At 44.4% G+C, this 24,112-nt stretch overlaps 1 protein-coding gene across 1 annotated transcript in view; it reads right to left on the reverse strand.

Moving 5' to 3' along the window:
- Positions 1-24,112, reverse strand: part of LOC122939389 (mediator of RNA polymerase II transcription subunit 1-like) — a 130,415-nt gene that overhangs the window by 46,693 nt on the left and 59,610 nt on the right. The window contains exon 4 of the mRNA XM_044295458.1: positions 21,823-21,894. Within this exon, the coding sequence (XP_044151393.1) occupies positions 21,823-21,894 (72 nt within the window). The remainder of the gene's footprint in view (positions 1-21,822; positions 21,895-24,112) is intronic.

The raw sequence follows: 24,112 nt of genomic DNA on the forward strand, positions 1-24,112 counted from the left end.
AGGTCGCTACTTGGCCAGGACCACAGAAATAGGGAGCAGGTCACCTCATAATCGCATCCGTAATCTGACCCTGACTCCTAGCTGTATGAGCCGACCCTGATGGTAGGAGGGCTCATGCTCCAAAACCTTGAAGTCCCTGCTAGCCCTCAGGATGGCCTTTACTAGGAGCAGGGCAAGACGACCTGTTCCTCCTGGACATGGAGGAACAGGAGTCTCACTGGCCAAGCTGCACGGAAAAGGGGAACACAAACAGACCTATGGATATGGCAGGTGAACTGCACTAGTTCCACCTACCTGCCACAGCCTTGCTGACTGGATCCCTGTGCTGACAACCTGATGTCCACACAATACTAAATGAACACAGCAAACACACATCCACACACAGGAACCCAGATCCATAGCTGCACCAAATAACAAAAGGAAAACATCAACTGAACATCACATATAACGAACTTATGACCACAAGGGTGGCCCTCACTGGCAGATGGTAAATTACCAGGAGGATGTCTCCAGCAAAGCATGGCTGAAGAACCCCTCAGCTTCAGGTCTCCAAAGAGGCTTTATAGCCCAAAGTGGCCACACCCACACAGACACACACAGGAAAGGGAATTAACCCTTCCAACACCAACCAGGGAAGTGAAACCACTTAAAGGGGAATATACACACACACACACACACACACACACAAATACACTGGAGCTGTTGCTGCCGGCAACGACATGCGTGGCAACCATGTCCTGGGAGTCAGCCAAAAGGCTGAGACACTGCCACCACATGTACAATATAGAACACGTTGCCACGGGCAGCCACCAGTGAAGGGAAGTGTCACAGTGCACACACCTAAACCTCGTGCACACCAAACACATAAAAGGCACACCTAAAAAGACAGGTAGCCAGGTGCAACCGCGTACACAAACAGCAAGCTGCCACATAAAATGTTGCCAGCGGCAACCACAGGTGAGGCAACATACTTCAGCCCTCACCTGTGATTGACAACACAACCAAGACCGCAGACTACTGCATGCGGTTACAGGAGTCACGACCATGACCATGGTCGTGACAATAGTCTTTTCTACAGGACCTGCGCAGACGTAATCGCGCTCACCACGTGGTGAAGTCAGGTCCTTCTGAATGAAGATAGAAGATCCTCGAGTTACATAGTTAAGACGGTTGCAAAAAGACAAGACGTCCATCAAGTTCAACCAAGGGATAGGTGGGGAGACTCAGATTTCTACACGTTTTCATAAGCATTTATGTTTTTCACTTTTAAGAATTCATCTAAACCCTTTTTGAAACTGTCCACTGTTCCTGCAGTGACCACGTCCTGAGGAAGTCTATTTCACATATTCACAGTTCCGACAGTAAAGAAGCTTTGACTCTTCTGGAGACTGAACTTTTTCTTCTTCAGTCAGAGGCAGTGCCCCCTTGTCTTTTGAGCACATTTTATATGGAACAGCTTTTCTAAATTTTCTAAGTGTGAAAGTAGCCTGAGGGGATCCGTCCAGACTTTTACATTGAAAGTCAATGGTGGACGGATCAGTTTGAAGATTGAGCCATAGTGTGTCATCTTCAAACGGATCCGTCCCTATTGACTTACATTGTAAGTCTGGACGGATCCGCACGGCCAGACGGACACCCGAACGCTGCAAGCAGCGTTCAGGTGTCTGCCTGCCGAGCGGAGCGGAGGCTGAACGCCGCCAGACTAATGCATTCTGAGCGGATCCGCGTCCACTCAGAATGCATTTGGGCTGGACGGAAGCGTTCGGGTCCGCTTGTGAGCCCCTTCAAATGGAGCTCACAAGCGGACAGCCGAACGCTAGTGTGAAAGTAGCCTTAGTCTGACAACGGCTGTCCTTGGTAAACCCATGCTGGTCATCACTTATTTATAGTCACATACTCCTGTATATAGTCCCTTAAGAGTCCTTCAAACATTTCTACCACAGCAGACGTTAAACTAACTGGTCTATAATTACCTGTGGAGGACATTGATCCTTTTTTTTTTTTTTTGTTTTAAATATGGGCACCACGTTGGCCTTGCACCAGTCCCTAGAGAATCCTTAAAAATCATAAAAAGGGGCACAGCAATGACTGAACAGTGCTCCTTAACCCCTTAAGGCCTTATTTCACCTTAAGGACCAGGCCATTTTTTGCTAATCTGACCCGTGTCACTTTAAGTGCTGATAACTTTAAAACACTTTATCCAGGCCATTCTGAGACTGTTTTTTCGTCACATATTGTACTTCATGACACTGGTAAAATGAAGTAAAAAAAATAAAATAAAAATTTATATATATATATATATATATATACAGACGTGGACAAAATTGTTGGTACCCTTTGGTCAATGAAAGAAAAAGTCACAATGGTCACAGAAATAACTTTAATCTGACAAAAGTAATAATAAATTAAAATTCTATAAATGTTAACCAATGAAAGTCAGACATTGTTTTTCAACCATGCTTCAACAGAATTATGTAAAAAAATAAACTCATGAAACAGGCATGGACAAAAATGATGGTACCCCTAGAAAACACAGAACATAATGTGACCAAAGGGACATGTTAATTCAAGGTGTGTCCACTAATTAGCATCACAGGTGTCTACAACCTTGTAATCAGCCATTGGGCCTATATATATGGCTCCAGGTAATCACTGTGTTGTTTGGTGATATGGTGTGTACCACACTCGACATGGACCAGAGGAAGCAAAGGAAAGAGCTGTCTCAAGAGATCAGAAAGAAAATTATAGACAAGCATGTTAAAGGTAAAGGCTATAAGACCATCTCCAAGCAACTAGATGTTCCTGTGAGTACAGTTGCACATATTATTCATAAGTTTAAGATCCATGGGACTGTAGCCAACCTCCCTGGACGTGGCCGCAGGAGGAAAATTGATGACAAATCTAAGAGACGGATAATCCGAATGGTAACAAAAGAGCCTAGAAAGACTTCTAAAGAGATTCAAGGTGAACTTCATGCTCAAGGAACATCAGTGTCAGATCGCACCATCCGTCGTTGTTTGAGCCAAAGTGGACTACATGGGAGACGACCAAGGAGGACACCATTGTTGAAAACGAATCATAAAAAAGCAAGACTGGAATATGCCAAACTACATGTTGACAAGCCACAAAGCTTCTGGGAGAATGTCCTGTGGACAGATGAGACAAAAATCGAAGTTTTTGCCAAGGCACATCAGCTGTATGTTCACAGACGAAAAAATGAAGCATATCAAGAAAAGAACACTGTCCCTACTGTGAAACATGGAGGAGGCTCTGTTATGTTCTGGGGCTGCTTTGCTGCGTCTGGCACAGGGTGTCTTGAATCTGTGCAGGGTACAATGAAATCTCAAGACTATCAAGGAATTCTAGAGAGAAATGTACTAGCCAGTGTCAGAAAGCTTGGTCTCAGTCGCAGGTCATGGGTCTTGCAACAGGACAATGACCCAAAACACACCGCTAAAAACACCCAAGAATGGCTAAGAGGAAAAAATTGGACTATTCTAAAGTGGCCTTCTATGAGCCCTGACCTCAATCCTATTGAGCATCTTTGGAAGGAGCTGAAACATGCAGTCTGGAAAAGGCACCCTTCAAACCGGACACAACTGGAGCAGTTTGCTCATGAGGAGTGGGCCAAAATACCTGCTGAGAGGTGCAGATGTCTCATTGACAGTTACAGGAAGCGTTTGATTGCAGTGATTGCCTCAAAAGGTTGCGCAACAAAATATTAAGTTAGGGGTACCATCATTTTTGTCCATGCCTGTTTCATGAGTTTATTTTTTTACATAATTCTGTTGAAGCATGGTTGAAAAACAATGTCTGACTTTCATTGGTTAACATTTATAGAATTTTAATTTATTATTACTTTTGTCAGATTAAAGTTATTTCTGTGACCATTGTGACTTTCTTTCATTGACCAAAGGGTACCAACAATTTTGTCCACGTCTGTATATATATATATATATATATATATATATATATACACATACATATATATATATATATATATACATATACATATATATATATATATATACATATATACATATATATATATACACACACACACACAGGTCCTTCTCAAAAAATTAGCATATTGTGATAAAATTAATTATTTTCTGTAATGTACTGATAAACATTAGACTTTCATTTATTTTAGATTCATTACACACCAACGGAAGTAGTTCAAGCCTTTTATTGTTTTAATATTGATGATTTTGGCATACAGCTCATGAAAACCCAAAATTCCTATCTCAAAAAATTAGCATATCACGAAAAGGTTCTCTAAACGAGCTATTAACCTAATCATCTGAATCAACTAATTAACTCTAAACACCTGCAAAAGATTCCTGAGGCTTTTAAAAACTCCCAGCCTGGTTCATTACTCAAAACCGCAATCATGGGTAAGACTGCCGACCTGACTGCTGTCCAGAAGGCCATCATTGACACCCTCAAGCAAGAGGGTAAGACACAGAAAGAAATTTCTGAACGAATAGGCTGTTCCCAGAGTGCTGTATCAAGGCACCTCAGTGGGAAGTCTGTGGGAAGGAAAAAGTGTGGCAGAAAACGCTGCACAACGAGAAGAGGTGACCGGACCCTGAGGAAGATTGTGGAGAAGGACCGATTCCAGACCTTGGGGGACCTGCGGAAGCAGTGGACTGAGTCTGGAGTAGAAACATCCAGAGCCACCGTGTACAGGCGTGTGCAGAAAAAGGGCTATAGGTGCCGCATTCCCCAGGTCAAGCCACTTTTGAACCAGAAACAGCAGCAGAAGCGCCTGACCTGGGCTACAGAGAAGCAGCACTGGACTGTTGCATGTCATTCGGAAATCAAGGTGCCAGAATCTGGAGGAAGACTGGGGAGAGGGAAATGCCAAAATGCCTGAAGTCCAGTGTCAAGTACCCACAGTCAGTGATGGTCTGGGGTGCCATGTCAGCTGCTGGTGTTGGTCCACTGTGTTTTATCAAGGGCAGGGTCAATGCAGCTAGCCATCAGGAGATTTTGGAGCACTTCATGCTTCCATCTGCTGAAAAGCTTTATGGAGATGAAGATGTCATTTTTCAGCACGACCTGGCACCTGCTCACAGTGCCAAAACCACTGGTAAATGGTTTACTGACCATGGTATTACTGTGCTCAATTGGCCTGCCAACTCTCCTGACCTGAACCCCATAGAGAATCTGTGGGATATTGGGAAGAGAAAGTTGAGAGACGCAAGACCCAACACTCTGGATGAGCTTAAGGCCGCTATTGAAGCATCCTGGGCCTCCATAACACCTCAGCAGTGCCACAGGCTGATTGCCTCCATGCCACGCCGCATTGAAGCAGTCATTTCTTTCAAAGGATTCCCGACCAAGTATTGAGTGCATAACTGAACATAATTATTTGAAGGTTGACTTTTTTTGTATTAAAAACACTTTTCTTTTATTGGTCGGATGAAATATGCTAATTTTTTGAGATAGGAAATTTGGGTTTTCATGAGCTGTATGCCAAAATCATCAATATTAAAACAATAAAAGGCTTGAACTACTTCAGTTGGTGCGTAATGAATCTAAAATATATGAAAGTCTAATGTTTATCAGTACATTACAGAAAATAATAAACTTTATCACAATATGCTAATTTTTTGAGAAGGACCTGTATATACACACACACACACATATATACATATACATACACACACATACACACCAAATTTACCACAAAAAAAAAATTGCAAATTTCCAAGTTTCAATTTCTCTACTTCTAAAATACATAGTAATACCTCCAAAAATAGTTATTACTTCACATTCCCCATATGTCTACTTCATGTTTGGATAATTTTGGGAATGATATTTTATTTTTGGGGGATGTTACAAGGCTTAGAAGTTTAGAAGCCAATCTTGACATTTTTCAGAAATTTTCAAAAACCCAATTTTTAGGGACCAATTCAGGTCTGAAGTCACTTTGCGAGGCTTACATAATAGAAACCACCCAAAAATGACCCCATTCTATTGAGTACACTCCTCAAGGTATTCAAAACTGATTTTACAAACTTTGGTAACCCTTTAGGTGTTCCACAAGAATTAATTGAATATAGAGATACAATTTAAAAATGTCACATTTTTGGTAGATTTTCCATTTTAATAAAAATTTATTTTTATTTAACAGCCAAACCAAACTCAATATTTATGGCCCCGATTCTGTAGTTTACAGAAACACCCCATATGTGGTCGTAAACCGCTGTACGGGCACACGGCAGGGCGCAGAAGGAAAAGAATGCCATACGGTTTTTGAAAGGCAGGTTTTGCTGGACTGGTTTTTTGACACCATGTCCCATTTGAAGCCCCCCTGATGCACCCCTAGAGTAGAAACTCCATAAAAGTGACCCCATTTTAGAAACTACGGGATTGGGTGGCAGTATTGTTGGTACTAGTTTAGGGTACATATGATTTTTTGTTGCTCTATATTACACTTTTTGTGAGGCAAGGTAACGAGAAATAGCTGTTTTGGCACAGTTTTCTATTTTTTGTTATTTACAACATTCGTCTGACAGGTTAAATCATGTAATATTTTTATAGACCAGGTTGTCACGGACGCTGCGATACATAAATAAAAATAAAAAATATATACATATTGGGCAAGTTTTGCCCAATAATATTTTTGAAACAAAATAAATAAATCATGTTTTAGGGTCTCCATATTCTGAGAGCCATAGTTTTTTCAGTTTTTGGGCGATTATCTTAGGTAGGGTCTTATTTTTTGCGGGATGAGGTGATGGTTACATTGGCACTATTTTGGTTGGCAAACGCCTTTTTGATCGCTTGCTGTTGTACTTTTTGTGATGTAAGGTGACAATTTTTTTTTAATTTGGCACAGTTTATTTTTTATGGTGTTCATCTGAGGGGTTAGGTCATGTGATATTTTTATAGAGTCGGTCGATACGGACACGGCGATACCTAATATGTATACTATTTATTTCCCCCCTATTGTTTACCAATTTTTTTAACTTTATTTGGAGAAAATTACGTTTTTGTTTATTTTTACTTGAAACAAAATTTTCTGTATTGGAATGCATTGGTTGTATGAGTAATACTGTGTGTATTACTCATACAGCTTCCGGCCTGTGAGATCCAGGGGGCTGGATCTCACAGGCTAGTCACCGAAGGGCAGCGCTGATGCCTAAGGCTAGGTCTACACGACAACAGTTGTCGCGCGACATTTTGTTGCACTAATGTCACGCGACAATTTTTATAATGGCAGTCTATGGTGTCGCACTGCAACATGTGACATGTTGCGACTGCGACGCGACAGTCGCAGAAAAATCCATCTTGAATGGGATTTCTGCGACTGTTGCGTCGCAGTATGTCGCATGTTGCAGTGCGACACCATAGACTGCCATGATAAAAATTGTCTTGCGACATTGGTGCAACAAAATGTCGCGCGACAAATGTTGTCGTGTAGACCTAGCCTAAGGCTACTTTCACACTTGCATTCAGAGCGGATCCGTCTGGTGTCTGCACAGACGGATCCGCTCCTATAATGCAGACGATGGGATCCATTCAGAACGGATCCGTCTGCATTATATTTTGGAAAAATTTAAAAGTGTGAAAGTTGCTCAGACGGATCCGTCCAGACTTTACATTGAAAGTCAATGAGGGACGGATCCGTTGATCCGCTGAAATTGAGCCATATTGTGTCAACGTCAAACGGATCCGTCCCCATTGACTTACATTGTAAGTCTGGACGGATCCATTTGCCTCTGAACGGCCAGGCGGACACCTGAACGCTGCAAGCAGCGTTCGGGTGTCCGCCTGCTGAGCGGAGCGGAGGACAAACGGAGCCAGAGTGATGCATTCTGAGCGGATCCGCATCCACTCAGAATGCATTAGGGCTGGACGGATGCGTTCGGGTGTTATGGACTATTGATACAAAATGGATACTTGCTTGTTGAGCTAAGATGGCGGCCAGGCATTCAGCCTACACCTATAAACTAGAATCTTAATTTGTGTTTTTATCATGTGTTTCTTTGTGGTTTCCGTTCAGCTCAAGCAAGCAGCTACAAAGAAAGAAGTAACGGTTTCACCCAGGAACAAGTGGGGGAGGGAGAAGGAATTTCCTCTGGCCGTCAAGGTTACAGAAAAGTAGAGAGTTCATAGCCAATAGAAAATATATACTTTATCTTTCACCCCCCTCTCACTCCCTCCTCTCGTGAAAACTATGTATTGTCTGTTTTTTTCAGAAATAAACCAGAGATACTGATTAACTCCATGTAGTGAGTTGTCTGTCTGATCTCTCCGTGCACGTATCTTAATTAATTTGGAGCAGTACATCAAATCGAACTGGCAGCTTTGTCAGAACCAGAACAATTTTGGCACCCAACGTGGGGCTCGAGGATTGGACCCTCTGTTCCTGTACCCCCAGAGACCAGATGAGGAGAGGCGCACTAACGGACACCGGGATCGCAACCCGTGATATGAGGTAGGAAAATTGAGTCATCTTGCCTATAAAGTGTCCCCTGGTGTAGCCTCTTTGTGTTCGTCTGAGGGAGGGGTGCGGAAGCAGTCTGGGACGTCCTCGAGGGCATGAAAGTAAGAACCCCATATGTTTTCTTAAAGTCTTGATGTACTGTGTTGTGCCTATAAGTTGTGAAGACCCTGTTGACAAGTATCACTGACGAAGACACGTAGTTCTCCTGTGTGCCTGTATCGGAGTTCAGCCCGGTGTCTGACTCGAATCTCCATAAAGGGGACGATCACAGATGGGTGGAGAGCGGTTCGCGGTAGCCCAGAGTGTGCTGACCGGGACTCAAAGGTCTTCGCGTCCAGTGATTACTCTATGCAGAGGTCTTTAGGCGGCTTCAGTAGGTACGAGAGATAATGGGAAATGAGGAAAGTGTCCCGAAGGGTTACTGTTCACCTGAACAGTACGTGGCGGACAGGAGAGGCAAACGTTTCATAAAAGGATTAAGTAAGTTGGAGAAGAGTTAAAGGTGTCTGTAAAGGAGTCATCCTATGTAGTGCCACCTGGCAAGTGTTGTTAAACGAGAAGAGAAGGAAGTTAGAAGATGATTAATTGACAGACATGGTCCGTGTGTGGTTGGACTGTAGTAAAGAATTTGAACAGACCGGGGGGGAACAAAATTTTGATGAGAAAAGACAGAGATATTTCTGTGAGCCTGGTGTTGCATTGATACATGAATTGCCACCACCCTATAATGGCGCCGGGAAGAAAGCAGGTGGGTGGACCTGCAAAACATGCGGTCAACAGAATCCCTGCTCCCGTGATACGTGCCTTCCCTGTGGGGTTCCCCACCCACAAAACCACACCTTGGTAACTACTCCCCGGCACGTCCCATCACTTCCCGTGTTAGCTACAGCGCCATCTTGTCCCCAGGCAACGCACATGAACGGACCTTTAATATCATTCGGTCTGGACCCCCCCGTCACTCCTATGTCACCCTTGCCCCTTCCTACTACCTTGTACCCGATGATAAACCCGGACGGTACATTCATGCTACCCCACTCACCTGCCACCCATACTCCTATAATGGTAGGGGGGCAACCTGATGAAGCAGAACAGGGGGATGCAGACGGTGCTGCAGAATCCACAATGGGCATACAAAATGCACCGGGTAATATGCAGACTCCTTCGCGGGGTACCCCGACAGACTACGGGGATCCGCCAACTTTACCCCTGGCACCACAGTGGACTGTACCCATGACCGTGCGCCCATCACGACGTTCACAAGATCAAATACTGCAGGGTCAGATTACAGAGTTACAAAAGAACTTACAGAAAATTGAGCAGGGAAACCTTGAGACACTGAAAGAAGCCCTAGCACTTAACCGGCCACAGGGACCACCAAAATATGTGTCTTTCACCCCACAACAGTTATTCACCATAGTGAATTTACTGCCTGACCCTGAGACCCATCCCATGCCCTTTTTCAGGAAACTGTCCCAAGTGCATCAAACCTATGGGTGCACATGGTCGGACCTGCAAAGTATAGTGGAAAACAAGACAGGTGAATACTCCACACTGATAATGGATCAAATCCACATCCCTGAACTTAAAGGTGCTAACTTTGACCCCCGGGATCATGAGTCTGGAGAATTCTTTATAGAACAACTACAGAAATGGACAAAAGCTAAAATAGCAGATCATTCCACATTGCAGGACAGCTGCGGGGGATCAGTTGACCCCCACCTTTTTTCTTTTCACAGAAATGTTAGTTTCTGCTGTGTTAGTTTAAGCTCCTCTTTCTGATAAGAAACTGTCTCGCTTCTTGGTCTTTGTGGTTTTCACTCAAATTATGTGACACCCACGGCTGCCGGATGTCTGACAATAAAATTCTGCACTGATTTATATGAGCAAGGGGATTCGCTGCAAACCATTTTGCACCTCATCCCCAATACTCTCTGGGCCAGAGGACCCCAGGATATTGGATACCTCAATGTCCCACCAGTCACTGTGACCCTGAAGGACCCCAAAGTCCTACCATACAAAGAGACTGGACCCAGTAGCCAGAGAAGCCCCTTCCTGTGTCAGAGCTATCCATGCTGCCAGCTCTCTTCTAAACGTCACATCTGACGTTGTGCTGGGTCATCCCCTCACTATTCTGGCTCCCCATGACATTTCTGCCATCCTCCAGCAGACTCAACCTAAACACCTCACTGCACAGCGCCACCTCCGGCTTCTGTGTAGTTTGCTTCTGCCAGATAATGTCACCATTCAGAGGTGCCACATCCTCCATCCTGCTGCACTCCTTCCTCTTCCAAGGGGGGAGTATACTGGAGAATCTGAAGATTTTATTGATCTACAGGCACACTCGAGCTGACACCTCTGAAGCCAGAGGAAAAGCCCTAGCTGATCAAGCGGCCAAGGAAGCAGCAGTGAAAGAGGAAAGAGTCCAGTCAGACCAGATTATGATAACACAGGAAGACCTGGAACAAGAAGAAATCACATGGGACCTCCTGAAACAAATACAGAAACAGGCCACGCCACAAGAAAAATTGGATTGGCTAAAAGAGTCAGCCCAAGAAGAGAAAGAATCTGGACTGTGGACCCAAGGAAGGAGAGCATCTCTGCCCAAAGCTCTCTATCCTCTGATAGTTTAAATAGCTCATGGGCCCACCCACCAATCTAAGACCATCATGAAAGAACTAATAGACAATGGCCCCAGGGATAACCCCTGTCCTGGTGAGGCATACTCAGTCTTGCCTCATCTGTGTGCAGTGCAACCCGGGAAGACCTGAGCCTACACCAACCAAAATGTCTCCCCAAAGCCCAGTACCCGTTCCAACGGATTCAAATTGACCACATCCAGATGCCAATGTGCCAAGGGTTTAAATATGTGCTAGTAGTGATAGACTTGTTCTCTGGGTGGCCAGAAGCCTACCCCGTCCGAAACCAGACAGCAACCACTACTGCAAAAAAAACTGATGCAGGAGCTTGTCTGTAGGTTCGGAGTACCTGAGGTCATTGAGAGTGATCAGGGCCCAGCATTCACTGCTAGATTAACCCAAGAAGTCTGGAAGATGGTAGGGTCACACTTAGCCTATCACACACCCTACAGACCCCAAAGCGGCGACAAAGTCAAACGACTGAACGGGGTACTGAAGTCCAAGATGCTGAAAATGACTGGGGAGACAGGGCTCAGTTGGGTACAATGCCTGCCAATAGCACTATTTTCAGTTAGACACACCCCTAGGCCTCCACACCAAATTTTGTTTAGGACACGGCCTAGGATGGGACAGTACTTCCCACAGCAATTGCAAATGCATTATGAATCTGTTGCTAAATATGTGATTGCCCTGAGTAAACAATTGTCTAACATATGTGCACAAGTTTTCTCTTCCATTCCAGATCCTGACTCCCTAGAGGGAATACACACTCTCAAACCTGGAGAGTGGGTGGTGGTCAAGAAACACGTCAGAAACACCCTCGAACCACGATACAAGGGGCCTTACCAGGTGTTGCTGACTACCCCAACCTCTGTAAAACTCGATGGAGGCCTACCTGGATCCACGCCTCACATTGTAAAAGAGTAAAGGCTGTCCCGACGACCCTGGAACAATAAGCCATGAGGATTCACATACTGATCATGACTTTGACAGTGGGCATATCAGCAGTGTTTACACCACTGGGTGATGAATGGGACAATTCACTGACACGGCACCATCAAATTCTAGTCCAGGGGTTGAGACACTCAGAGATTGTTGGATCTGTACCCACAGTCCCGTGAGTTCAACCAGTATGCCTTATGTTGCAATTCCCTTGGAACTTTCTGAACTGATTGACCTGTCTAATTCTACCATCTTTCTCACTAGCATACACCAAGTAAAATCCAGTACAAACAAGGACAGGGAAGTAGCCTTACCTGTTGCAGGGTGGGCAGATGCCCCATGGCTCATGATAAACAGATCAGGACCCTCGGTAGATTATAGCTCCACTCCTTGGCAAGAGGGACACTGGGCTAATGTCACATGTTTTCCAAGCTGGACACACTGTTATTGTCTCCAAGTACAAACCAAAGGTATGACATTTAGTCCACACATACACTCAGGTTGCAATGATTCAAAAACAGACAGCCACGTGCAGTGTATTGGTGTAGATGCTGAGAACGGAAAGGATCTGCCCTGTAACAACCATACTGTACAGGATCTCCTGACAGGTATATTAGCTAACGACACCGAAAGTCAGTCAAAAGGATATGAGTTGGCGAAAGGGACACAATTAGCCAAACTAATTACCCGATTATTCAATGGCACAGCAGTAGAAGTTCCAGAAGACATATACTTAGTTTGTGGACACAAAGCGTACAAATGGTTATCCCAGAATGTCACAGAACTGTGCACCATCGCCAGGCTTACTCCTGCTACCTTTATAGTACCACACTCTGAAATTGACATAAATGCAGTACCTAAACACACCTTGTATCGTAGGGCCAAAGATAACACACCCAGACCAAATGGCAAGCCACATGTAGTAGAGATGAGCATTTCCAACAAAATTGTTAGTTCCATCTTCATATATCCCATGATAGTGCAGATGTGGGATCATCTGTTAGTAGCAACAGACTACCTGGATGACCAAATATGGGGAGTGATGAGACTTATGAATACCTCAAACATTGTGCAAAACCAGTTAATCATTGTCACCAACCAACACACATTAGTTCTAGATTATGTTACAGCTAAAGATGGAGGTATGTGCCAGATTGTGGGACCCTCTTGTTGCCATTACATAGACCCGCAGGGTAATTTGCAAGTTAAGGTGGGTATAGAGAAAATGGTGGATTTAAGAGATAAATGGCTGGATGCACATAAAGCTGGTAAAGATACATGGTGGTCTGATACCTTCTCTTCCCTTAACCCCAATAACTGGTTCAAAGGTATTGGAGGTTGGCTAATGGGAATTGTCCAGGTAATATTGCAGGTAGCCCTAATAATATTGGTGATATATGTAGTGATTAAGCTCGTTCTTATTTGTGTGACCCGCTTTTCAAAAAGAATGAAGAAAACTGATGAACGACCTATTATGCTCCTCTACGATGAGGAAGGACAGAAGGAAACATCGTTCAACACAGCTCCCCCTCCTCACAATGATGCCTCGCTGAGATGAATCCCAGGGTATTACCACAAGTCCGAGCAACCGGGAGCCTACCTATAAGGGGTAGGTTGTCGCCACTGCGGGTGAAGAGGATACGAATGGTATGCCCAGGGGATTCGCTAGGCGAAGGGAAAGTCTACAATCAAGTCTCCAAGGGGGGACTGTTATGGACTATTGATACAAAATGGATACTTGCTTGTTGAGCTAAGATGGCGGCCAGGCATTCAGCCTACACCTATAAACTAGAATCTTAATTTGTGTTTTTATCATGTGTTTCTTTGTGGTTTCCGTTCAGCTCAAGCAAGCAGCTACAAAGAAAGAAGTAACGGTTTCACCCAGGAACAAGTGGGGGAGGGAGAAGGAATTTCCTCTGGCCGTCAAGGTTACAGAAAAGTAGAGAGTTCATAGCCAATAGAAAATATATACTTTATCTTTCACCCCCTCTCACTCCCTCCTCTCGTGAAAACTATGTATTGTCTGTTTTTTTCAGAAATAAACCAGAGATACTGATTAACTCCATGTAGTGAGTTGTCTGTCTGATCTCTCCGTGCACGTATCTTAATTAATTTGGAGCAGTACATCAAATCGAACTGGCAGCTTTGTCAGAACCAGAACACGGGGCCGCTTGTGAGAGTCTTCAAACGGAACTCCCAAGCGTAGCCCTGAACGCTAGTGTGAAAGTAGCCTAATGAAGGCATCGCGCTGCCTCCCATGCCATCGGGTCCCCCCTACAGCCGCATGGGGACCCGATGGCACCACCCGCAGCCGCTGCAGGTAAAAGCCGCAAACCGCAGGTCTGAATTGACCTGCAGTTTGCTGCGATCGCCGAATGATTTCAGCGGACATCCTGTTCTGATTAACCCCCACGCAATGTAGTTTTAAAGTACCTATACGTCCTGGGTCCTTAAGGACTCAGCAAACATGGTGTACCGGTACGTCCTAAGTCCTTAAGGGGTTAAGCACTCTTGGGTGTAAGACATCTGGACCCAGAGTTTTGTTCACATTTACCCTATTTAACTTCTCTTGGACCATATCTACAGCCAATTACTAACAACCCCGGCGCCACAGATATCAGCTCCTTTCTCCTCTTTTGTATAGTTTGTATAGGGGAGTATGTGATATTTTTACAGAGCATGTAATTATGGATGCAGTGATACCTAATATGTCTATTTTTCTTTGTTTTTGTGTTACACCACAAAAGCATTTTTGAAAAAAGAAAAATCATGTTTTAGTGTCTCTATATTCTGAAAGCCATTTTTTTTTCAAAGTGATTGACTTATGTAGGGGCTCAATTTTTGTGCCAAAACTAACTTTTTTTGGTCACCTTACCCCAAAAAGTGTTATATAAAATCATATGTACCCAAAAGTGGTACCAATAAAAACGTCAACTCTTTCATACTCAATCGGCAGAAAATTTTAAATGATATGGCTTTCAGAAAATGGAGACATAAAAACATGATTTTTCTCTCTTTATTATGTAAAATGGAAACAAAAAAAAAAGTCATATTTGCTATTTTTGAGTCTGTATCAATCTGCTCTATAAAAATTCCATAATCTAACAGGTCCTATGTAGATGGTAATAAACAAAAAAAATTAACTGTTCCAGAACAGTCATTTTTTGTTACCTTACCTCACAAAACGAAGGTTTAGTCTTACCGGTAAACGGTTTTCCAGGAGTCCGACATGACAGTACCCACTGGAGGATGTCCTATTGGATCTCTGTAGGGACAGGAAGCGTGAGAGGTTAAAAGGCCCCTCCCCTACCCTCCCACCAGTGTTCTTTCCAATTACTACACCAGATAGGATCCAACGTATTTATTAAACTTCCATGTTAGACACACATCGGAAAGATAATTTTAAGGATCCTGGCAATAACCGAAAAGAATTATGGGGGGGAAAATAACGGGTACTGTCATGTCGGACTCCTGGAAAACCGTTTACCGGTAAGACTAAACCTTCGTTTCCAGGACGTCCCTCCATGACAGTACCCACTGGAGAACTACCAGCTAAACAACTAGGGGGGGACCACAGCCTGAAGGACCTTGCGACCAAATGCCAGATCCTGGTTGGCCAGGGAATCTAATCTATAGTGCTTAATGAATGTAGAGAAACTGGACCAGGTTGCGGCCTTGCAAATCTGCTCTACAGAAGCATCTGCTTTCTCTGCCCACGATGATGCGACTGCTCTGGTGGAGTGGGCTCTTAAGGGGAACGGACAAGGAAGTCCTTTCTGTGAGTAAGTCTCTCGAATCAAGTCTCTGATCCAGCGGGCTAGAGTTTGTTTCGAGGCCTTGTTGCCTCTGTTCTTTCCCCCAAAGGAAACGAAGAGGTTCTGTGATCTTCTCCACGGCTCCGTCCTTTGGAGGTAAGCGAGAATGGTTCTTCTTACGTCGAGGCAATGGAACCTTTCTTCTTTCGCATTCTTAGGGGAGGTACAAAAGGAGGGAAGAATTATTTCCTGCTCTCTGTGAAACGGTGATACCACTTTTGGCAAGAAAGATGGGTCTAATTTCAGAATGACTCTGTCATCCAGAATCCTCAAGAATGGTTCTCTGATGGAGAGGGCCTGAATCTCCCCAATTCTACGAGCTGTGGTAATAGCTAGTAAGAAGACTGCTTTAAGGGAAAGCATTTTATCTGATAATTGGTCAATAGGTTCAAAGGGGGACCTACAAAGACTCTCTAGGACTACATTCAAGTCCCATGGGGGAACCGTCTGTCTAACAGTGGGTCTTAATCTGGAAATCGATTTAACAAACCTCCTAATCCACCTGTGGTCGGCCAGAGGGGTGTCAAGAAAACTACTCAAAGCCGAAATCTGGACCTTAAGGGTACTGGGCTTTAGGCCCAGGTCGAACCCTGCCTGTAAAAAGTCCAGAATGCAGCCTATAGATGGGACCGAGATTCCAGGATGAGTGTCTGCGAGCCATGATAAAAACCTTTTCCATATCTTTAAGTATATGGCAGAGGTTACCGGTTTTCGGCTCTGCTGCAAGGTTGAGATTACCTTATCCGAAAGGCCTTTACTTCTCAGGATCTGCCTTTCAGGATCCAGGCTGTTAGCATTAACTTCTCGAGATTCGGGTGTTCCAGGGGCCCCTGAACGAGAAGGTCCTTCCTTGCTGGAAGGGTTATTGGGTCTTCTAGGAGTAAGTCCGTCAGGAGCGGAAACCAGGCTCTCTTTGGCCAGGCTGGGGCTATCAGGATAAGGGTCGCTGAGCAAGCCTTTAGTTTTTTCAGGACCAGCGGAATTAAAGGAAACGGAGGAAAGGCATAAGCTAATTCCATGTCCCATTTCTGGGATAAGGCGTCTACCCCCCTCGGATTGTCTCTGGGGTTCAGGGAGAAGAATTGATCTACCTGGGTGTTCCTTCTGGAGGCAAATAGGTCTATCTGTGGGAACCCCCATTGATGGCATAATTGAAGGAAAACTTCCCTGTTTAGACACCATTCGCCTGCATCGAGACAGTGTCTGCTCAGAAAGTCTGCCGCGGAGTTCTCTGCCCCCTTTAAGTGGACCGCTGTCACCGAGAGGACTTTCCTCTCTGCCCAGTGAAATATTTTTTCGGATAACTCCAGAAGTAGAGGGTTCCTGGTACCCCCCTGACGCTTCAGGTAACATACGGTGGTTATGTTGTCTGACAGCACTCTGATGTGGTGGTTGGAGAGAATATATTCGGCTGACATTAGTGTCTTCCATACCGCCTTCAGCTCCCTGTAGTTTGATGATCTGCGGCTGTCCAGGGTGGACCATTTGCCCTGGAAGAGATGTCCTTCCAGATGGGCCCCCCAACCCCACTGGCTTGCATCCGTGGTGATGACTATAGAAGGAGAAAGGTTCCAGGCAACCCCCTTCTTTAGGTTTCCGGGATTGGTCCACCAGGATAGAGAATCTAGACACCGCTTTGTAAGTGTTACCTTCGAGTCCAAGGACTGATGATCCCTGTCCCAAGCTGCCAGCACTGCGGACTGTAGGCTCCTGGAATGGAACTGGGCCCACGGGATCACTGAGATGCATGAAGTCATTAGGCCAAGGATCTTCATTGCCTCCCTTAAAGTATGACCCTCCTGTTTCTGGAAGGCCAATATCTTTCTCCTTATCATCTCCTGTTTGGATTCTGGAAGGAAGGAGAACTGACTTTCTGTGTCCAAGAGAACCCCTAAGAACTGTTTTTTGGTGTTTGGTACCAGGTCGGATTTGGGGTAATTTATCACCCAACCTAGATCCTTGAAGAGGGCTAAGGTCTGATGAATACTGTCCTCTAGATTTTGTTTCGTGTTGGCTATAAGAAGAAAATCGTCCAAATATGGAACAATCCTTATTTGCTGCTTTCTCAAATGCGCCACAATTTCCGTGATGACTTTTGTAAATATTCGAGGGGCTGAAGAGATTCCAAAGGGGAGACACTGGAATTGATAATGAAGAACCGTCCCCTCCTGAATGACTGCAAACCTGAGATATTTCTGGTGTAGGGGGTGAATCGGGATGTGGTAATACGCATCCTTCAGGTCCAAGGTGCATAGAAGGTCTCCCTCTGAAATCAACGGAATTGCCGACTTTATGGATTCCATCTTGAATTTGTGATAGGTTATTGATTTGTTCAGGTACTTCAGATTGATAATTGTCCTGTAGGATCCGTCTGGTTTCTTTATTAGAAAGAGACTTGAGTAATGACCTAGAAATTTCTGATTTTCCGGAACCTGGACGATAGCATTTAATTTTAGTAGTTTCTGCACGTCCAGACCTAATTGATTCTGCTGACTCACTGAATGGACTTTTGTAACCAGGAATCTTTCCGGGGGAGGACCACGGAAATCTAATTTTACCCCTTCTCGGATGGTTTTTAGGATCCACTGGTTTTGGGTAATCCGAGTCCAGGATTCCCAAAATAAGCGGAGCCTGCCCCCTACTGGCCTGATGTCATTGCTTACTTGGGCCTGAGTTGGGATTGAAGAGGAAACCCCTACCTCTCCCTCCTTTAGGGTAGCTCCATCTACCTGTTTTACCTTTCCCTCTCTCTGAGGGTGTATACTGTTTGGAGGTCTTACGAAAGGGCTGCACAGGCTTTTTTGCTTTTTCCTCTGGAAACCCTTTCTTTTTATCGGCTGCGCTTTCCAGAATGGAATCGAGGACCTGGTTGAAAAGGTATGTTCCGGTGAAGGGAATTGCGCATAATTTGTTTTTAGAGGCAATGTCTCCTGTCCAGGATTTGAGCCAGAGGGCCCGTCTTGCAGTGTTCGTAAGAGCGTCGTTCCTGGCAGCGAAACGAATGGACTCTGCTGAGGCGTCCGCCATGAAGGATGCAGCAAATTTTAATAAGGGTAAGGACTCAAGAATTTCCTCCCTGGAGGTCTTCATCTTGAGATGCTCCTCCAGTTGCTCCAGCCATAAGCACATTGCTCGAGCCACTGAGGTTGCTGAAATGTTAGCATTAATAGTGGCCGCTGAGGATTCCCAGGCCTTCTTCAGGAGTCCATCCATCTTCCGGTCCATGAGGTCTTTTAATTGTGAAGAATCCTCGAATGGAATAGATGTCTTCTTCACCACCTTGGCCACCTGGATGTCGACTTTTGGAATTTCATCCCAAAGTTTAGTCTCCTCTGGATTGAAGGCCAGTCTGCTCTTGAATTCCCTGGGAATATAGAGTTTTTTGTCACCTTCTTCCCATTCCTCTTTGATCAGATCTTGAAGGTAAGAATTCACCGGGAAAATCTTTCTTTTCCTGGCCCTTAATCCGCCGAACATCTCGTCCTGTATAGAACGTTTCGGCTCCTCCTCCTCAACTGCCATGGTCTGCCTTACTGCAGTAAGGAGCGAGTCCAGCTGATCCGAGGAAAACAGGTATTTCCTAGGCTCCTCTGACACCAACGGGGGGATCTGATCCTCCAGATCGTCTGAAGGGTACCCGGTTTCTTCCTCTGAATCCGATACTAAGTGTACCCTGGTACGCTTGGACGGAGGGGAAGCGGGAACTGGAAGAGAAGGGGGCTGATTCATTCCGGCCGCCTGTACTTCCTCCCTGACGATGGTTCTCAGCTCTTCCAGGAAGGATGGTTGTTCTTCCTTCAGGATCCTTGCTAAGCAATCCATGCAGAGGGCCTTCTTATACGACTCAGACAGCTTTTTTGTGCATGTCGCACACTTCTTAGCTTTTTTCTTGGTGTCTCCATGCGGTCTATGTCCTGCCTCCTTTTCCACCTTAATGGGGGGAGAAGGAGATATAAAAACCAGCCTAGGGGGAACTATACACCTGCCAGCCGGATACTACTTACATTACTCTGGACGAGGGGGTCAGCAACTGCATCTAGCTTGCTCACACCTTGGGCCTCCATGATGCAACCGCCACATAAGCACACATCATAGCATTTAAATAAGGTTCCTACCTTACAGGCCCTCCCCTCATCGCCGCCGGGACCGCCTCCTCTTCTGGGGGACTCTTCCATAGAAAAATCAACCCCACATGCGAGGCCCCAAACCGAGGCCTCCAGCATGTATGCGCGCCGCCATCTTGGACGCGTCACTTCCAGGTCGCACAGGAAGTGACGCCGATCGCGTCATCGAGGAGGGCGGAGCCGCTGCTGAGCGCAGAGCTCCGTCGGAGAAGCCGCTCAGCGTCCAGGTACCTGCGGCCTGTTCCAGGAAAAAAAGGTACCGGACAAGCTAGGGGACCCCTTCCCAGAGGGGTGCTGGCTTTTAGGCCTCACGGAGGCTGAAGAGGAGAGGCAAGAGCCCCCCGACCAGCCTCGGCCTAGTGTTAGCTCCCTACATTTAGCAGGGATCCACTCACTGCTCCTATCCCTGTAGGGACAGGAAGAACACTGGTGGGAGGGTAGGGGAGGGGCCTTTTAACCTCTCACGCTTCCTGTCCCTACAGAGATCCAATAGGACATCCTCCAGTGGGTACTGTCATGGAGGGACGTCCTGGAAAAGCGTAATATAGAGCAATCAAAAATCATATGTACCTCCAAATAGTAACAACAAAACTGCCACCTTATCTGGTAGTTTCCAAATGGAGTCACTTTTTGGGAGTTTCTACCGCAGGGGGTACAGGGTGTCTTCAAATGGGACATAGCAACTTAAAATTATCCCAATGAAACCTGCCTTCCAAAAACCATATATTGCTTAGTCCCTTTTGCACCCTGCTGTGTGCCCATATTTATGATCACAAATGGGGAGTTTCTGTAAACTACAGATTCAGGGTAATAAATATTGAGTTTTGTTTGTCTGTTAACCCTTGTTGTGTTACAGAAAAAAAAGTTGATTAAAATGGAAAATCTCCCAATAAAGTTAAATTCTGAAATGTAATCTCCATTTTCCTTTAGTTCTTGTGAAACACCTAAAGGGTTAACAAAATGTTTGTAAAATAAGTTTTGAATACCTTGAGGGGTGTAGTTTCGAAAATGGGGCCATTTATGGGTGGTTTCTATTATGTAAGCCTATGTGTATGTCATCAATATAAAAAGTTCCAGAAAACCCCTTTTAAAGACAGATTATGACACTGAACTAAGAATACAGACATGGAGAGCGGCGCCCGGGGATCTCACTGCACTTACTATTATCCCTGGGCGCCGCTCCGTTCTCCTGCTATGCCTTCCGGTATCTCCGGCCACTAAGTTATAGTAGGCAGAGATTTCAGTCACTAAGTTATGGTAGGCGGAGTCTGCCCTTGTTCTGCTCTAGTGCTGGCCAATCGCAGCGCAGAGCTCACAGCCTGGGAGGTTATTTTCTCCCAGGCTGTGAGCTCTGCAACGCGATTGGCCATCGCTACAGAAGAACAACGGCAGACTCCGCCTACCATAACTTTGTGACCGGAGATAGCGGAGGGAATCGCGGGAGAACGGAGCGGCGCCCGGGGAAAATAGTAAGTGCAGTGAGATCCCCGGGCGCCACTCTACATGTCTGTATACTTAGTTCACAATGTAATAATTGGTGAAAGGTCCTCTTTAAGTCTACATGTAAAAGAAAACACTTCCACCAGGTATACTATCTAAAGGCTTAAAGCAGTCCTCTTCATATTTTTATATTGATGGCCTAATCTCAAAATAAGTCATCAATATGAGATCAGCAGGGTTCCAAAACCCAGAACCCATGCTAACCAGCTGTTTGAGGATGTTTGAATGTAGGATAGCAATATGAAAATCCTGGAGAACCTATTTAAATAGTAAAAGTGACCTCACACTCATAATACACTTTTAGAACAATACTTTGTGGCACAGTAATATGGCATGGAATATACCTGTTGCCTGGAATACTGTACAGATGTAAAAGTCCTTCCAAACTTTTGCCAAAACCATCGAAGTCCTTCGATCTACAGGGAAAATACTGTTAGTAGTGAAATAAAATTTACATGTCCATGTATTGAAGTAACAGGCGAGTGCAAAGGAATATATTCCTATGATGATAGAATATCAAATGGCAAGTAAATGCATCTAAGTAAATATAAACTTACACTTTGGCACTTTAGTGTAGACCACAAAGAAGAGTTTGTAGAGTGCCAATGAGCTGCTTGCATGCAACATCTAGTTAGTTACTGGAGGGAATAATGTGTTAATGTAGGGGAGGTTAGTGTGTGGCTCATATGTTATGGCAGCTGTATGGGAATGATCTGTCAAATGCCTGTGGAAACCTCACCTACCAAGAGATTGAAGGTCCCACGACCCTCTGTACCCTTCAATTACAAATTTTCTTATCTAGAATTACCCATAATCCCCTTCTCCTCAAGTTATCTAGTACTGCAATTTTTCATTTATAGAATAGCAAAGAACAAGACAGGAGATGGGATGAAAAAAAAAAAAAAAAGAGTGTATAATATACACAAAAACCATCTGTGTATAACAATATAGTATTAACTATAAATACTATATGATCCTAACAAAATCAACTTTAAATCCTCCACATCCTAAACCCTTGCAGAGATACAGAATATAAAATAGTAGAGGATGAATTATACAATAAATATTTCAGATGAGACGCACCATAATTGTATCAAGCATATGTAAACACGTAGTTTGACAATTAGGCTACTTCCACACTAGCGTTTTTTTGCAGATCAGTCATGGATCTGCAAAAACGCTTCTGTTACAATACAACTGCATGCATCAGTCATTAACGGATCGGTTGTATTATGTCTTCTAGAGCCATGACTGATCAGTCATGAACACCATTGAAAGTCAATGGGGGACGGATCAGTTTTTTAGTGTCAGAGAAAACGGATCGGTCCCCTTTGACTTACATTGTGGGTCAGGCCAGAGCAGTCTTGCTCAGCAGCACATGGTGGACAGAAAACGCTGTAGGCAGAATGCTGACGTTATGGAGGCAAACTGATGCATTCTGAGCGGATCCTTTTCCATTCAGAATGCATTAGGGCAAAACTGATCCGTTTTAGACAGCTTCTGAGAGCCCATGAAGGATCTCAGAAACGGAAAACCAAAACGCTAGTGTGAAACTAGCCTAAGGGTTCTTTCACACTAGCATTATTCTTTTCCGGTATCAAAATCTGGTAAAGGGTCTCAATACGGGAAAAAAAATAACCATCAGTTTTGTCCCAATGCATTCTGAATGGAAAGAAATCCATTCAGTATGCATCAGGATGTCTTCAGTTCCATCCCTTGTACGGTATTTGACCGGACAAAAATACAGATTACAAATTACAGACAAAATCCCGGAACACTACTGCACTTGCCGAATTCCGCATTAAATTTCCTTTGAAATGTACACTGCCTGTCAAAAAAAAAAAAAAAAAAAAAAAAAAAAAAAAGTCACGCACTCTAATATTTAGTTGGACTGCCTTTAGCTTTGATTATGGCACGCATTTGCTGTGGCATTGTTTTGATAAGCTTCTGCAATGTCACAAGATTTATTTCCATCCAGTGTTGCATTAATTTTTCACCAAGATCTTGCATTTCACTATTAAACATATCCCTGGAGTTCTACAGTTTTTTTTTTTTTCAATTTGATTTCACCAAATGTTTAAGTGATAACCAATCACGATCATTCAGGATTTTTTTTCCGGCCACATTTCTTCCTCAAATCCTTCCAGTTTTTAATAATGCATTGGACAGTTAACCCAATTTTAGTAGTTTCTGCAATCTCTTTAGATGTTTTCTCTGCTTGATGCATGCCAATGATTTGACCCTTTTCAAAACAGACTAACATCTTTTCCATGACCACGAGATGTGTGTCTCGACAACTGATCCGGAAAAAATAAAAATAAATTATATCCGTTTGCATACGGATTTCCGGATCCGGCAGGCAGTTTCGGCAACTGAACTTCCTGCTGGATTCTTCTAACGCTAGTGTGAAAGTAGATTTAGTTTTAAGTCTGTAATCACAGGGAACAGTACAGTCAATATGAAATAGTCCACATTCAGCCAGGGGTGTAGCTATAGGCCCATGGGCCCTGGTGTAAAAGTTCAACTTGGGCCATCACTCCCAACTTCTCTTCATACTAGCTGGTTGTGACTCACATGAAACTTTTAGGTGAACGACTGTCAATATTCCCTCCAAGCCTTTAAGTGAGAACTTTT

The sequence above is a fragment of the Bufo gargarizans genome, chromosome 5 (assembly GCF_014858855.1).
Source record: "Bufo gargarizans isolate SCDJY-AF-19 chromosome 5, ASM1485885v1, whole genome shotgun sequence".
Classification (NCBI taxonomy): Eukaryota; Metazoa; Chordata; class Amphibia; order Anura; family Bufonidae; genus Bufo; species Bufo gargarizans.